Source organism: Saimiri boliviensis, chromosome 3 (genome assembly GCF_048565385.1).
Source record: "Saimiri boliviensis isolate mSaiBol1 chromosome 3, mSaiBol1.pri, whole genome shotgun sequence".
Classification (NCBI taxonomy): Eukaryota; Metazoa; Chordata; class Mammalia; order Primates; family Cebidae; genus Saimiri; species Saimiri boliviensis.
In genome coordinates, this window is record NC_133451.1 from 75,105,559 (window position 1) to 75,121,493 (window position 15,935).

Here is a 15,935-nt window from a genome sequence, read left to right on the forward strand (position 1 = left end):
TAGTAGCTTTACTCATAACTGCCAAAACTTGAAAGACACTGAGACGTCCTTCAGTAGGTGAATGAAAAAATAAACTGTGATGTATCCAGAAAACAGAACATTATTCAGTGCTAAAAACAAATGAGCCATCAAACCGTGAAAATACATGGAGGAAATCTAAATGCATATTACTAAATGAAAGAAGCCAATCTCAAAAGGCTATATACTGCATTATTCCAACTATGTGACATTCTGGAACAGACCAAACAATGGAGACAGCTGGGTGTGGTGGCTCACGCCTGTAATGTTAGCACTTTGGGAGGCCAAAGCAGGCAGATCATTTAAGGTTGGGAGTTCGAGAACAGCCTGGCCATCGTGGTGAAACCCTGTCTCTATTAAAAATACAAAAATTAGCCAGTTGTGGTGGCAGGTGCCTGTGATGCCAGCTACTTAGGAGGCTGAGGCAGGAGAATCACTTGAACCCAGGAGGTGGTAGTTGCAGTGAGCCAACACCACACCACTGCACTCCAGCCTGAGTAACAGAGCAAGACTCCATCTCAAAGAAAAAAAAAACAAAAACAATGGAGACAGTAAAAAGTTCAGTGGTTGTCAGGAGTTGAGGGGAGGGGAGATTAACAAGCAGTGCACAAGAGTATTTTGGGCAGTGAAACTACTCTGTTTGATACTATAATATTAGATAGATACATGCCATAATACATTTATCAAACCCCTAGAATGTTCACCAAAAGTGAACCCTAATGTAAACTACTATGGACTCTGGGTGATAATGAAGCATCGACATGACTTCACTGATGATAACAAATGTACCACTCTGGTGCAGGATGCTGAAAGTGATGGAGGCTGTGCATGGTGGCAAGGGACGGGGAATGAGTGGAGGGATTAGAAGGGCAAAAGAACACTGCTGATGGAGCATTAGAATCAAATGAGAAAACATGAATAACATTAGAAATGTTCAAGAGCCTTTTTCAGTCCTTAGCAGGAAAAATCAAAAGCTACTTCTCCAGGGACCTGGGACTAACATTAGGCATCACCACTGCCCATGGCATTGTTTGCTCTGCTGTAAAGTGGGTCGCAGGGTGTTCTTACCACGATTTATGAAGCTCTCAGATACTAGAGAGAAGGAAGTTGGGAAAAATTACAAATATTAATAAAATACAACCTCTCTTTGGAGGAAAGTTTGCAGTTGAGTGGATATGAAGGACACTACACTCCTAAGTGAGGAGGTTCATGGGGAATTGGCATAGGAGGAAGATCATGGACTGCATACAAAAGTGCTAGCCTCAATGCTCCAAACTGGAGTATTGGCTCCCTACCAATGATATGCATTCTGACCCTAGGCCATCTAACCAGTTAATGTTTCCTGCCAAATTAATCTTGAAGGTAAACGATGTAATTTTAAGAGCAAAGATAAGATCTTTCTACCAACCAAAACATGTGCACTGCTTGCTAACATGTACCCTTCTGCAACCTATTAAAATGCAAATACCTTTAGGAAATATTAGACTCCAAGTCATATAAATCAAGTGTAACTTACTGTGAGTGTATTTACTTGATCTGAGAAGATGGCTTTGATAGGAAAAAGGATATAGTAAATTCAAGATCACTGAACACCATGGCATTGTGAAATGTTTGACTGGGGGACTGAGGATATTTAAAACACTCTATTAACTATAGACTTTAGCAAATCAATTTTCTTTCAGAAAAAAATGGAATGAAAACAAGAAGACATGGTCCATGAAAGAACTGATAAGCTGGACTTTATTAAAATTAAAATTTTCTCCTCTGTAAAAGACACTTCAAAAGAATCCAAAGATAAGCCACAAACAGGGAGACAGAACTTGCAAAAGGCAGATCTGATTTTTAAAAAAACTGTTATCCAGAATATACAAAGAACTCTCAAAGCTCAACAATGAGAACGAAAACAACCAGATTAAAAATTGGCCAAAGATGTTAGTGGATACCTCACCAAAAAAGATATACAGATGGCAAATAATCATATGAAGAGATGCTCCATATCACATGTTATCAGGCAAATGCAAATTAAAACAATGAGTTACCACAGTATACCTATCAAAATGCCTGTAATCCAGAACATCGACAATACCAAATGCTAGCAATGATGTGAAACCATAAGAATTCTTTCATTGCTGATGAGAATGCAAAAGACAGTTTGGCAGTTTCTTACAAAATTAAACATCTTCTTACCATACAACCCAGCAATCACACTCCTTGGTATTTACCAAAAAAAAAAAAAAAGAGTTGAAAACTTACATCCATCCAACAGGAATAGACATAACTGCCAAAACTTGAAAGCAACCAAGATGTCCTTCATTAGACCAATAGATAAACTGTGGTACAGCCAGACAATGGAATATTATTCAGTGCTGAAAGGGTCAGAGCTATCAAGCCATAAAAAGACATGAAGGAAACTTTAATGCATATTACTTAGTGAAAAAAGGCAACCTGAGAAGGCTACATACTGTATCATTCCAACTATGTGACACTCTGGAAAAAGCAAACTATGAAAACAGTAAAAAGATCAGTGGTTGCCAGTGGTGGAGGGAAGAGAAGGATGAAAGCCAGAGCACAGAGGATTTTAGGACAATGAAACTATTCTATGGTAATACTGTAATGACACATATCATTATGCATTTGTCAAAAGCATATAATGTAATGCACCAAGTTATATAGATTGGATGTTATCCCCTTTAAATCCCATGTTGAATTGTAATCCCTAATGTTGGAGGTGAGGCTTGGCAGGAGGCTACTGAATCATGGGGGCAGATTTCTCATGAATGGTTAAGCCCCATCAGTGTTGGTGCTGTTCTCGTGACAGTGAATTCTCACAAGAACTGACTAATGAAAAGTGTGTGAAATCTTGCCCCTTGCTCTCTCTCTTGCTCCTGCTGTTATCATGTGACATGCCTCATCCACTTTGCCTTCTGCCAAGCTTCCTAAGACCTCCCCAGAAGTGAAGCAGAAACCAGCACCACACTTGTACAGCCTGCAAAACCACGAGCCAATTAAAACTTTTTTCCTTATAAATTATCCACTCTCAGGTATTTCTTCATAGCAACACAAGAATGACCTAACACACCAAGAATGAACCTTAATGTAAGGTATGGTCTTTGAGTGATAATGATGTGTCCATGCAGGCCCATCAATTGTAATAAATGGTACTACTTTGGTAAAGGATATTGACAATGCAGGACGCTTTGCATGGGTAAGGAGCAGAGGGTATATGGGAAATCTCTGTACCTTCCACTCAATTTTACAGTGAATCTAAAACTGCTCTTAAAAAATAAAGTATAATCTAAAAAAAATTTTTTTAATGAAAACAATGCAACCACTCAGTGTTTGCAAAGCAACCAGACCATTGACTGAATATTATTTTACTATTGTTATTACTCTTGAAAAGATACTTAGGGAGTAGTGAGTAGATTTTATGGAAAGGAGACAAAAGAGTCTTCTATTTCTCTCAGCCTAGCTCACTGAAGTTCTACATTAAGAAAGCAATATTCATGTGCAAGTTTTTGTCCTGTATTTATTTATTTTCCTCTGATTCTCTTGAGCCACAGGGATCAAGGACAGGTTTTGGATATTCCTATATCCTACAGACTATATCTCCACAAAATCTAATCTCTTTGATTCTTCCAGAATTTCCAGAAAACACTACAAGACCCTGGGCACATGACTATGACCTTGGAATTTTCTCATGATGATCCTGGACACCACTACTACACCTTACTGGCCTCCAAGGCCAGCCTCACCTTAAAGTTCTGACTGAAGTGCCCACACAAAGCTTTTCTGTTAGTTCACTTAGGGCTACTCAGGCAGCTGGCACTTTTAGACAAAAGAAAAGTAAACATAGAGGGGGAATAAACAGTTTTTAAGAAGTCTGACTTATATAAAAGAGGTTCCTGAGCTGATCACATTTACCTACTACCAAGACTCTAAGGTCTTGGCTGTCCTAGGCCCTGTCTCCCAAGCTATCAACCACATTAGAGCAAAAAGGCCCATTAAGCATCATGGCATTCAGCCTGGACTCTTTAACTCTCACATCCCTGCATACAAACTTCTTATCACCTACCACCAGGAACCCAAGAGATTTCCAGTGTGCCTGGCCTCCCAGCCTTTCCCACTAATTCCCAGTATCTAGTTTGACACTGTCTCTTCCCTAGTTAATTATCACTGACCTTCGGGGGAAGCAACTGCCCTCCCCTCATACCTCCCTACACCCGTTAATCTCCCTTGGACATAAGTCAACTCGGTCATAGGCCTAATAGTATTTTACTCACAAGATAGCATTACACCTATGTAGTGAGACATACACACACATAACACACCTGCCAAGATGAAAAAGAGTGAGGAATTATGTGCAGCTGAGGTGTTGCATCATACTCACTACTAAGCTGTAAGAAACAGACTTGAAAGCAGGGCCCGTCTGTCAGTGTTTATATCACCCTTGATGGCCAGCAGAGCATCCAGTACAATTAGGCACACAATAAATAATTGTTGCATTAAATAATGAATATGTTTAATGATTTCTCTCACTGCTTAAAATCTGAAGTGAAAGACTCATTCTGTGCTCTGACATAGCCCCACATAGCCCCTGATAAATTTTGAGTTTTTTTTTTTTTTTTTTTTTTAGAAGCGGGTCTTCTGTGTTTTATTTTTTTTTTAATTTTTATTTTTTTAATTGCATTTTAGGTTTTGGAATTTGAGTTTTTAAAGCCATCCTCAACAAAGCCTCCATTGACCAAGCTCCAGGATTAACTTCTCTCTGCTGTTTACTTTCCAACAAAGGAAACTTTAAAATATGTTAAGTTGGAGGAATAATAATCAGCTAAATAAACAACCCACTGGTGATGGAACCACTCCAAGGCAAAGGCAATATAGATACTTTCATAAATACACATAAAGTGACCAAGGCAAAATGAACTTCTCATACTTAAAACAAGAAAAATATATTTAACAAGAATTAGTATTTACTGAGAACCTACTACATGCCAAGAAGTATAATCGGTACATCATTTATATTGTTTTGTTTAACCCTTACGATAGCCCTACACATTAAGAAGTATTATTTCAATTTTGCAGATTTTTAAAAAAGACTCAGACAAGTGTTTCTGTCCACAGTCACTTGTTTAAGGGGTTAAAGGCATAAACTTTTGGATCCAGATTGACTAGGTTTAAATTCTGCTTCTGCCTCTTCCTAGCAGTGTGACTCTGGACAAACACAGCTTAACATATCTGTGTGTTGGTTTCTTCATCGGAAAAATTGAGCTAATAATTTTGCCAGTTACTAAATAATAGTCACTCACCTCCAAGCCCACCTTTCTATAATCAGCTTTGTGATGCTGGGTCTGGAACTCTGTGAGCCACCTAACCAAATTTCCAGAGCTGCTGCTTCTTATATCTGCCAGTGTGGGGTGCTAGCGAGAGGGGCAGAGCCAGAGGGAGGAAGATGGGACTTGCTCTTTCCTGCGTGCTTCCCGTGAGCTTCTCCTCAGCAATACTATCCTTTCTTTCCTACAGAGCCACTGACCCAGTTTCTAGTTTTTCCAGAATCAGCTTCATTATGTGCCCCCCGGGACACTGGCACCTGCCTCTTCCTCAGAGGTCTGACTTTCAGCTGCATGGGGCCCTTCCTCTAAGTGTCCAGGAAGCGTTAGTAATCCCAGGTCTTTCCTTTGCTCCCTCAGCCCTGGAGATGGCAGCTGCTCCCTGGAATTGCTTGGTACCTACCTGATACCTTACAGCTCTCTTTCTACCCTTTTCATTACCAGTTAAAACATTACAACCAGTTAACCAGTTATATTCCCTGTTCCAATTATTGGTGTAATATTCTCCTGATAAGCCCTAAGAAACAAGTGCACCTACCTCATTAGGTCACTGAGAAAAAGTGCTCCTATTGTACCTGGAGCATAGGGCTTGCTATAGCAATGTTAGCTCTTATTATGCGATAAGTGTTGGAGCTGGTTGGAAACCTCGGTCTGTCCATCTTCCTAATCAATATGTTTCTCTAACAAAAACAGCTACTGTTTACACAGGCACAAGTTTAGTGCTTCCACATATGTTGCCTTTCTTAATTCTCTTCATCACCTCTTAGATGCTTTGAATTTCTACAGTGTTTCTTTCTCTGACAAACTGGCATCAAGAAAGGTATTCTGAGTTACTATGTTTATTATCCTGAAAGGCTAGGCAAGTACTCCCATCAGTGCAAACTTCTACTGGAAGAATAATATGTAAACATGAACCTCTCTTAAATTAAACATGAACTTCTCCAGACTTGCCCCATGTATCACCAGGAATTAACATAATTTAAATGTGTATGTGTGTATTCATGTGTGTTTGAGAATATTTTGTAATTTCAATTTTTCTGTTGTTTGAATTTCTAAACTATCAATGAAATATAGAATCTAAAAATTATTAAAAGGCTATTTTGCACCAGGTACTGGAATATAAGTGTTTTCACATATATTATCTCATTTTATCCTTAATGTGTACTACTCTAGTGGGCATGATCATCTTCTCGGTACAAATATGTTCAAGGTCACATAGCAAAGTGGCAGAACCAAGAATTGAAACCAATTCTTTCTGACTCACAGAGCTCATGTTTTAACCAATTCATCACAGGTCATAAGTGAGGGTCATTCTCCACAACAGATGCTGAGACAATCAAGTTGAGTAAAAATATGAACTGAGATAGGAACACATTCCTTCACCATGAAGTGCTTAGAAAATAAAAGAGCTGAATATCATGCTGTATCTTCTGACCTTGCTTTCAGAATTGCTTGTAAGCCATGGGAAAATTCTCAGGTTCTGTCACTGGGTTTCAAGAGTCTCCCTCAAATTATATTTCATTTCAAGGATTTCTCTCCCATTTCAGTTTTGCTATTATGAAGGCAAAGCAAATGAGAATAAGAACGACTTTGTTTCTGGGTATGTCCCGGCCACCCAAAGACAAGTCATTCTTTTCAGCAGAAAAACCAAAAATAATGAACAATGCAGAAGAAAAAACATACCTTTTGCTTGGTGCTTGATTTCAGGCCAACTCGGGAATGGCTTTTGGACTAGAAGAAAGAATGAGAAAGAAATATGAAAAACATAGTATAATAGTTTAATATAACATATAACATAGTGTAATATAAATAGAACTTATTTTGAAGTCATTTCTTCAATAATAGGTGTAAGTTTTAAGTTAAAATCCTTTCCCCTAAACTTCCTTCACAGCCTCTAGAAATCTAAGACTAGAAACACAGCACAGGTTCCAGTGCTGAAACTTGAAATTTACAAACTATTTGAGTCCTAGAGCTGAAAATGCAAAGACTGACCTACACTTTGGCAATGCCTTGTTCATATTTACCAAGTCAGCATCGTTTCTTAGAGGACACTGGCAGAAACTAAAAACTGCAGCACATGAAGAAATGCCCACAGCTCTAATAAAGGAAAGGGAAAGAAGGAATAAAATGGGTGAAAAGTGAGGCAAGAAAGAAAAAAGAGAAGGAAAGTAAAGAAACAAATATCCTATGAATTGGAACACAATAAAACAGGCAGAATGAAGAAAACAGCATGCTTATGCAAGATTTCCAAGGGCAGATTTTAATCTGTTAATTCAAATAAAATTTCATTACATTGTAAAAAGCTCTCAAAAACATTAGTTCTTATATAGGGCTTTCCCCCACCCCCGCCAGTTTGTTCATGATTATCTAAACTGATCTGGGATTAGCAAAGGTAAACCAGGCATTAAGCCATACATGAGAATATTTTTATATGGAGCATTATTATGATTTTTCTCCCAATGAGAAAAAAAGCAAGTCAGGCTTACTATATTTAGTATTCACATAGTGAATATATATATATATATATATTTTTTTAAGCATACTATGAATCAAAGTTAACTCTAAACCATTTGTGGCAACATAGCTAGAAAAATGTCTTCCTAAGTCAGCAGTCCTCAAACGTTTTGGTCTTAGAGTCCATTTATACTTTTTAAAAATGCTGAAGTTCCCAAAGAGCTTTTGTTTATATGGGTTATATCTACTGATATTCACCTCATTAGAAACTGGAGTTGAGAAATTTTTAAACACATATTTATTAATTCATCTTAAAATAGCAAGAATACGTTCATTACATGTTAAAAAACATATTTATGTATATACCAAAACAGAAAAAACTAGTGAGATGACATTTAATATTTTTGCAAATTTATTTAATGTTTAGTTAAAAAAGAAGATACCTAGATTCTCATACCTGCTTTTGATTTCATCTATTTTGACAGGTTTTGCTTTCAGTAAATGAAGAAAATCCAGCCTCACTCAGATGTGAGGTTGGAAAAGGAACAAGTATTTGTAATGATCCTTTCCGAAAACTGTGGATATTCTTCTCTGATAATATACCAAAACTTGACAAGTGGTCATTTCTTAAGGGTTAGTTGCAATATATAATTTGAAATCATATCATGAACATTTTATACTCTGCTACATTAAAATGTGTTGGTCTGTCTTACACTTTGAATAGATCTTTTGCAGCATCTTGCATTGGTCATTTTGAAAACATTGGCTCAGTGACTTATGCAGAATTCCCGAATGTTGACCCATTTCATTATATAATATCCAAAAAATCACATTTGTTAATAACCAACCTCCCTGAAAAAAATCTTCAACTACTTGTAAGCTATTAAGCTCATAATAACAGATACAAGCTTTCTAAAATTCTAATTTTCTCTGGAAAGCTTGAATTTTATCACAGGCAACAAACACTGTCAGTTGCTTCCTTGAAGTATTACGTTTATATCATTCATTTTTGTAAACATGTCTGCCAGCCACCTGAATCTAAATAATCATAGTTCATCTCTTGTTCTTTTAAGATAAAATGGTCATTTATGAAAAAAGAGGCTAGTTCAGCTCACAATTCAACTGCACAGTGCTCCTCCTCAAAACAGTCACTGAATCTTTGAATGTACCAAAAGTGATATATGCATACTGTCCATTTTATCACACAGAATACTAAAGAGGTATGTACTCAAGAGCTGAGATTTAACAAACTTCATAATTTTTGGTATTTCAGTAAGGACACTCTTAAATGAAAAAAGCATTTTTTTTTTCCTGCAGTGTAAATGCCAGAGGTGAAATTATAAAGATTACTATACAGTTTGGTGCTACTCCGCTAAGTCATGCTAAAGCACCAACAATTTTAGCTGCCATTGCTTCTACACAGTCAGTGCAAATGTCACCCAGTAAAAAAGGCAAAGAATGTCCTCTTAATATTATAATGAGAGTTTTTATTATTATTTTTATTTTAGAGACAGGGTTTCACCATGTTAGTGAGGCTGGTCTTGAACTCCTAACCTCAGGTGATCTGCCCTCCTCAGCCTCCCAAAGTGCTGGATTTATTGGTGTGAGCCACCACGCCTGGCTTTGACAAGAGTTTTTACTTCTGAGATTCCCTTTGAGAATTGCCACCCTTAGTCCTAGCAGTTGAGCCTAAAGCAAAGAAATAGATCTTTTGAGAAACAGGCCAATGAAAAGCAAGTTGTTATTGTCCCTACTTCCCTTCTGCTGCCTTAGACAAGAGAAACAAATCAGTAGTAGACTCCCTTCTAATGGACAGAAGCCAGGATGGGGAAAGAAACTTGAGATGATATCAAGTGTTCATCTTTTACTTATTCATATCACATTTTGAGATCCATCTAGAATGTTATGAGCTGAATTATTTCCTACTAAAATTTATACATTGAAGTTCTAATCCCAGTACCTGAGAATGCAATTGTATTTGGAGATAGAGGCTTTGGAGATAAATAAGGTAAAATTAGGTCATATGATCTGGCGTCCTTATAAGACTGGCATCTCTATAACAGGAGGAGATTAAGACATAGACAACACACATACACAGAGGAGGCCTCCAAAGGAAATCAACCCTGCTGACAGCTTGATCTTGGACTTCTACTCTCTCTCAGAACTGCGAGAAAATAAATTTCTGCTATTTAAGCTACATAATCTGTGGTATTTTATTATGGCAGCCCTAGAAAACGAATACATAGGCCCTGACAAATCTAGTCCAAAGAAGAAGTCAAAAATCCAGAAAATGGAGGTCCAGCAAAACTAAGCCCTGAATCAAATTAGACTGTTATCATCACATTCATTGTCAACTGTGTAAATCCTGAGAAAGAAAGTCTGGATCAATGCTTCTCAAACTCTAGAGTTCAGAAAGATCAGTTAGGGGGCTGTTAACCATTCAATTTCCCCAACTCCAACTCCAAAAATTCCAAGAAAGAAGATGTAGGTTTAGGATATCTCCCTGCAATGTGCATTTTAACAAGCACCCTAGAGAACTGAAGTAGATATACAGTCTACAAAGAATAATCTGAGAACCACTTGCCTGCCAAGGACAGTGGTAACTTGGGCTAGGAGAATAGAAACAGTGTAAATGTTGGCAAATTATTCACACTAGCCCAAAAGCAGATCTACAACAGTTCTTTAACCTCTCCAATTAAAAAATAATAATAAGTACACAAATCGTGTGTTTATTTTTATTTTTTGGAAATTTAGCTGGGCTTCTATACCACATTAAATCCCACAAATATCTATAAATACGGCCTTTGCATACAACTTATAGTCATGACAGTCAATATGACTTAAAGGAAAAGCCCTCAATTTCTATGGGGGATTAAAAGTCAATTTAATTCTAAAGAAATACCTTTTTTTATTTGACATTAAATGAGCTCTTGGGTCTTGACAGAATGGATGGTCAACTTAATAAAGATCACCTGCGTTGCACATATCATACTATGGAATGGGTTTCCTATGTACAATCTGGCGGCCTTCTAAAGATTTCTCTCATAAGTTAGGTGTTAAAGACCAGAGTTTATTTTCTCCATAGAGATAATTTTATAGGCTATCTACCACACTACTGACAATTAAAGCAGAAAATAATGAATCTGTTTTACTTTTTCCATATATCTTGAACAATAGTGTAAATCAAAATGTACATTTAATTTGAAGAAGATGAAAACTCAGGTAGAAATTCTGGAATTCTGTAGAGGCCTTTATAGAAATTTGAAGAAATGGTATTCACAGCTAATGTGTCCGATGCCCCTCGCCCTCCCCTCCCAAGTGGATGGTTTTGCTTTTCTCCATTCAAGTGCATCACCAGCACTGCTGTGATCTTTAGCAGCTATGAATAGGGTCACTCAGGACGCCTAGTGGTAAGGAGCAGCAAGGGAACTAAAAAGTCTATTAGACGGTTCCCTGAAGCACGCACAGTGGCCCAGGCCAGCTCTCACCAGAGATGGACTATTGCCTGCTTTCACCGGTGTCCTAGCTTGGAAAATGCAAAAATGGGAAGAGGATATGAAAGGAAAAAAAACTTGCTTTTCTCAAAAAATTGAGAAAAAATTTGAAAAGAAAGGAAAGATAAGGCAACAAAAACTATGCTACATGAATAGCTGCCTCAAAAGAAAGAAGGAAGTCATGAAGAAGAGGTAAGTAGGTCAGAAATTTGCCTAAGTCCGACTTTAACTGGCATTAGTAGCCAAGGACGCCAAGATTGGTCTCTGGAACCAGTGAATGTCAAGAAGAAAAGGAGAGCAGAATAGCTTGGCAGTGGGGAAGGTAGGAGGAGTTACTGTGTGGTGACTGGCACCACATATGCAAGAAACTTTTTATGGGAGAAGGATCCTACGCAACAGCTAGTCTTAATCGGAAAGAAGAAACTTTACGGCACATTTTGAGAAACTTAGTGCATGGGCTCAGTGGGCCACCTGGTGGGGCACCAGCTTATAATAGGTTCACAGCTAGGGCATTGATGGGTCTTGCCTTCATGTAGCCAAAGCCAGATGACAGTACCATTGTCCTCTTCACAGATGCAGCCCACTATACTCTTGTTGGTGATGGAGAAAACTAAATTAGGATCTTCCTTGCTGCCTAAAACTGCCTTTGGAGGTAATATATAAGTTCAGTCCCTTCCTTGCAACCATCATGACCTCCCTCTCCAATCCAATCATCTGCTCATCATCACTAGAAACGCCACCTCCAGATGTCATGGAGCACACCACAGCCTCCCTACTGGGACCACAGGCCCAATGGGCCTGCACGGCCAGCGCTCCAGCTCCGTAAAGTAATCTTGAAGGCAACTTGGGGAATGTCTGTGTAATGTTTTATTGCAGACTTCAACACATTTAAATAAGCGTAGCCTACCTAAAAAGCTTACCTTGACTCCCACATACACACACATACTCAAAAGAGGACGGAACAGCAGCAGAAGAAAACCTTATAAAAGAAATTCCCGATTTCCTTCTATAATTGAATCATAACAAGCTGTCTAGAATTTTGACCTTAACTTTTATAAGTAAGTATTAATTAAAATAGTGTGTTCTCTAAAGTTACTCCAGAGTTCAAAACAGCAAGGGTTGAATGTGATTGTGTTTTCCAGGCTTATTTATGAAAATGAGTATTCTGACATCTAAGCCTGCAGCTGTGATTGAGTACAATGCATGCAGGTCTTTAATGGAAACCAAAAGGGAATTTAAGTGGCCTCTCCTAGCAAATACCACGCATTTTCCCCACCAGTGATACTCACATGGAGAAAGGGGCCCACCTTTATGATCCCTCTGCTATTTTTAGCTGAATTAGGAAATGATTCAAGTTGCTCTACCAACATTATTCAATTTAAACTCCAAGTTGAAACAGAGAAGCCAGCACTCTTAAATATGGGCTTTGGTCTAAGCTCCCTTAATTGAACACTGCAGGGTAATGTAATGGGATCACTCCGCAAATGGAGTGATTAGCAACCCAATTACTCATGGGAATAATAACCTGTTTGAAAGTGTCACCCCATGCTCAGAGAGTGACACAAGGGACATCTCTGAGCTGATATGACATTAAGAAAGCCTCCCACTTCATATCCATGTGTTGCTTGTTTTCTAGAATGACAGAAGAAATGGCTAAAATGGAAAGTTCAAAAACAAATGTGTCTGTCACTTAACAATTTGCAGGATACTAACAATGCAGTCAAGACTGACTATACAGCATTGACAGAAGATACTCCTTTGATTTGGGAGTCGTGTTTCAATCCAATCTTCTTTAAAAGAAATCTTGAAGATATTTTAAATTAAACAGTCCTATGACGCTCTGAACTGCAATTCTTTTAGAATGTAAGACCACCATCTCCTTGTCCTCACTAGGGAAAGAGAAAGCATCTGACTTACCAACAGAAATGCAAGGAGTCCTTCCTTTTAGAGGATTATCTGTACAAATGTTTAGGGAAAAACTCCTCTCTGGTCATTCTGGGCTGCTATCAGGGTCTTCTAGATTCTCTTTTTCCAGTTTTATTCTCTTCCCACATCTGGGATAACTGGACAGCTGTGGACCCAATCCTGTCTTCAGGGAGTGACTGGAGAGTTATAATCCAGGGAGCCACGGTGGGTCAGCATCAGTTGCTGCCAGACATCTGTTGTTATCACTTGCCCTGCATCCATCCCCTTCTTTCTGGTAACAGCACTGTATCACTGCACCAGCCAGGAACCCAGCAGGAAACACAGGGCTCTCTGGAGAGAGTTTAATCAAGCGATGTTGTACAGAGGTCCAAATAGGTTTAATGAAACCAGTAAGAGATGGGGAGACACCCCAGGCTAACAACAGTAGGAAGTGATTATCATCGCTAACCCCACACAGGTAATCTCTGAGAGAGCTTTAGCCACAGGAGAAAAGTACTGCGGGTGCACAGTGGCTGCCAGGATGCAGCCCAGCAGGCGAGGAGCTGGAGGATTCTCTCCTGTCACCCTCCTATCACCTGCTGCCAGTGCCCACTGGCCAAACCAAAGTAGAAGGCAGTTACGGTCTATAGTTCATCTGGTGATGGACACTTGAGTTGCTTCCAAAACCTACTGTTCTGAACCACTACACTTAATCATCTCCCAGATGCCTTTCTGCCTGCTGTCTACATCTACACCCTCTTCCATAACTGCCTCATGACTGCTTGGGTGCTGTGGTCTGCCTCCTTGCCTTGTCCTTTCTTCCCACCACCAGCTCATGCCTCTGCCTGGCCCACGCGTAGCCTCTGTCTAACCCTGGGGTGGGGATAGAAGGGCTTTAGTTCTAGGCTCCAGTTTCTCCCTGTCTTCCCTGGTTGCCTTGATTCACTCCTGAATGCCAGCCATATCATGAACCATGTCAGCAACAAAGGGCAGGGTTTCTAAGGAGTGGTACTCCAAGCATACAAATTACTTAGATGAATTCGTCTATCTCTTTTGAACATCCCTCTCAGGCATGTCATTGAAGCTGGGAAGCTCCCATTTCTATTAATAACTCTGTATTACAGAGGGGAAGAAGGAGCTGTGCTCAGAATAAAACAATGAACTCAATACATGAACAAGTCCAAGATGAATGACTATAATGTATTCTGGATTCATATGTCTCTAAGGCTAATTAACGTAGGAAAGTCTAATACTGAGCGTTCTCTGAAAACACAGTGCCACAAAGAAAGTATTAATAAAGACCAGATATTTTCACATGATAATCTCCAAATCAAGGGTTATGTCTTAGAGGTCTCTACCATTCTCTGAAGACACATAATAGACACTTATTTATTTATTCATTCCACAAATGTTTTCAAGTTTCTACTCTAAAACAGGTGACAGATAAGTGCAGGGGATGCAATGGTGAGCCAGGCAGATACAGCCCTGCCCTCAGAAAGCCAAATAAGCCAGCTATGACTCAGTGTGATAGGCATATTGATGTCTGTAACAAAGCAGTTATGAAACTAACAAAAATCCAGATGGAGAAGCTTCTTTTCCAGCTTATTACTTTTCAACTACTTTTTAGCTAGAAAAAAAGACACAAAGCCTGAGAGGCAGACATTTTATTTGCCACTACAGAAATAGAAAGATAATTAAAATTGCAAAACATTTAGAAATACACCCCTACCATGACCCACTCCCCATCTTACATTCTTAAAAGAGCTTCATTTTTTTTTTCTCTCTCTCTTTTGGTTCTGAGATCTTGTCCTCCTTTGCACCTCCTTGCAATAACACATTAAAAATGACACAGCCCCGAAATGTCAGAAGCAGAGTCCATGAGGCCTTTTCCTCTTCTCTCCTCTTTCTAGAGTTTTCAAAGGGAACCAAAACATATACTTGCACTTGGAGAACTCTCAAAGCTGGTCAGTCTGAAGGTCTACATGTTCATTTACACATTCATGCATCCCCACATTCTTACAAGTAACCATGGAACCCAATCCATGCCAGTTGCTGTTGGGTACCCAGTGCTGGACAGGGTCAGTACAAGTACTGCAGACCTTCATGTGCAATGAAGCCATCACTAAGCCCTTTCTGAACCCCACATATATAAAGTGTGCCCCCTCCAGAGTTTGACAAATCTTCAGTTTGTTTTTTTTTCACACTGGGCTGTGTTTGGTTTTTACACTTAATTACTCAATCTATTTGGTATTTATTTTACTAGATTCCTCCATCTGCCCCCAAAAATGCTAACCAGACATCCTAACAATATCTATAGAAAAATTCTGCCCTTTGTCTCTGTTTTGTGTTGTGTCTGGAATAATATAATTATTTTTTATGTAAAGGGACCATAATTTTTCAAAAAAGTACTTCCCAATGCCGTTTCTTTCAGAGTAATCCAGCTTCTTGCCCTGTTGTGTTTGGGAAGGCAGGGAAAGCATATTAAAGCTTTTTTCCACCATTGCTTCAAATGAAGACTCAGATCAAGATGAGATTGTTTCTGGGCATTTTTAAAATTTGCATTATAGTATAATATAAAATATGCATGCATACATAACAAAAGAAAAATATATTTTTTATTTGTGAATGAGTACTAAAATATTTTAATAATTGTAGCTTTTTAAAGGCTAAATAAAGTAGCCTCTCACAATATACTTTTTCAGAATTTCCTCTGTAAATTCTATTTATTTTTTCTGAT

The 15,935-nt window shown here is 38.6% G+C and overlaps 1 protein-coding gene across 3 annotated transcripts in view; it reads right to left on the reverse strand.

Moving 5' to 3' along the window:
- Positions 1-15,935, reverse strand: part of RASGEF1B (RasGEF domain family member 1B) — a 623,038-nt gene that overhangs the window by 479,036 nt on the left and 128,067 nt on the right. For all 3 annotated transcript variants that reach the window (XM_074396345.1, XM_074396343.1, XM_074396344.1), the window contains exon 2: positions 7,029-7,076. In XM_074396345.1, coding sequence (XP_074252446.1) covers positions 7,029-7,076 — 48 coding nt within the window. The remainder of the gene's footprint in view (positions 1-7,028; positions 7,077-15,935) is intronic.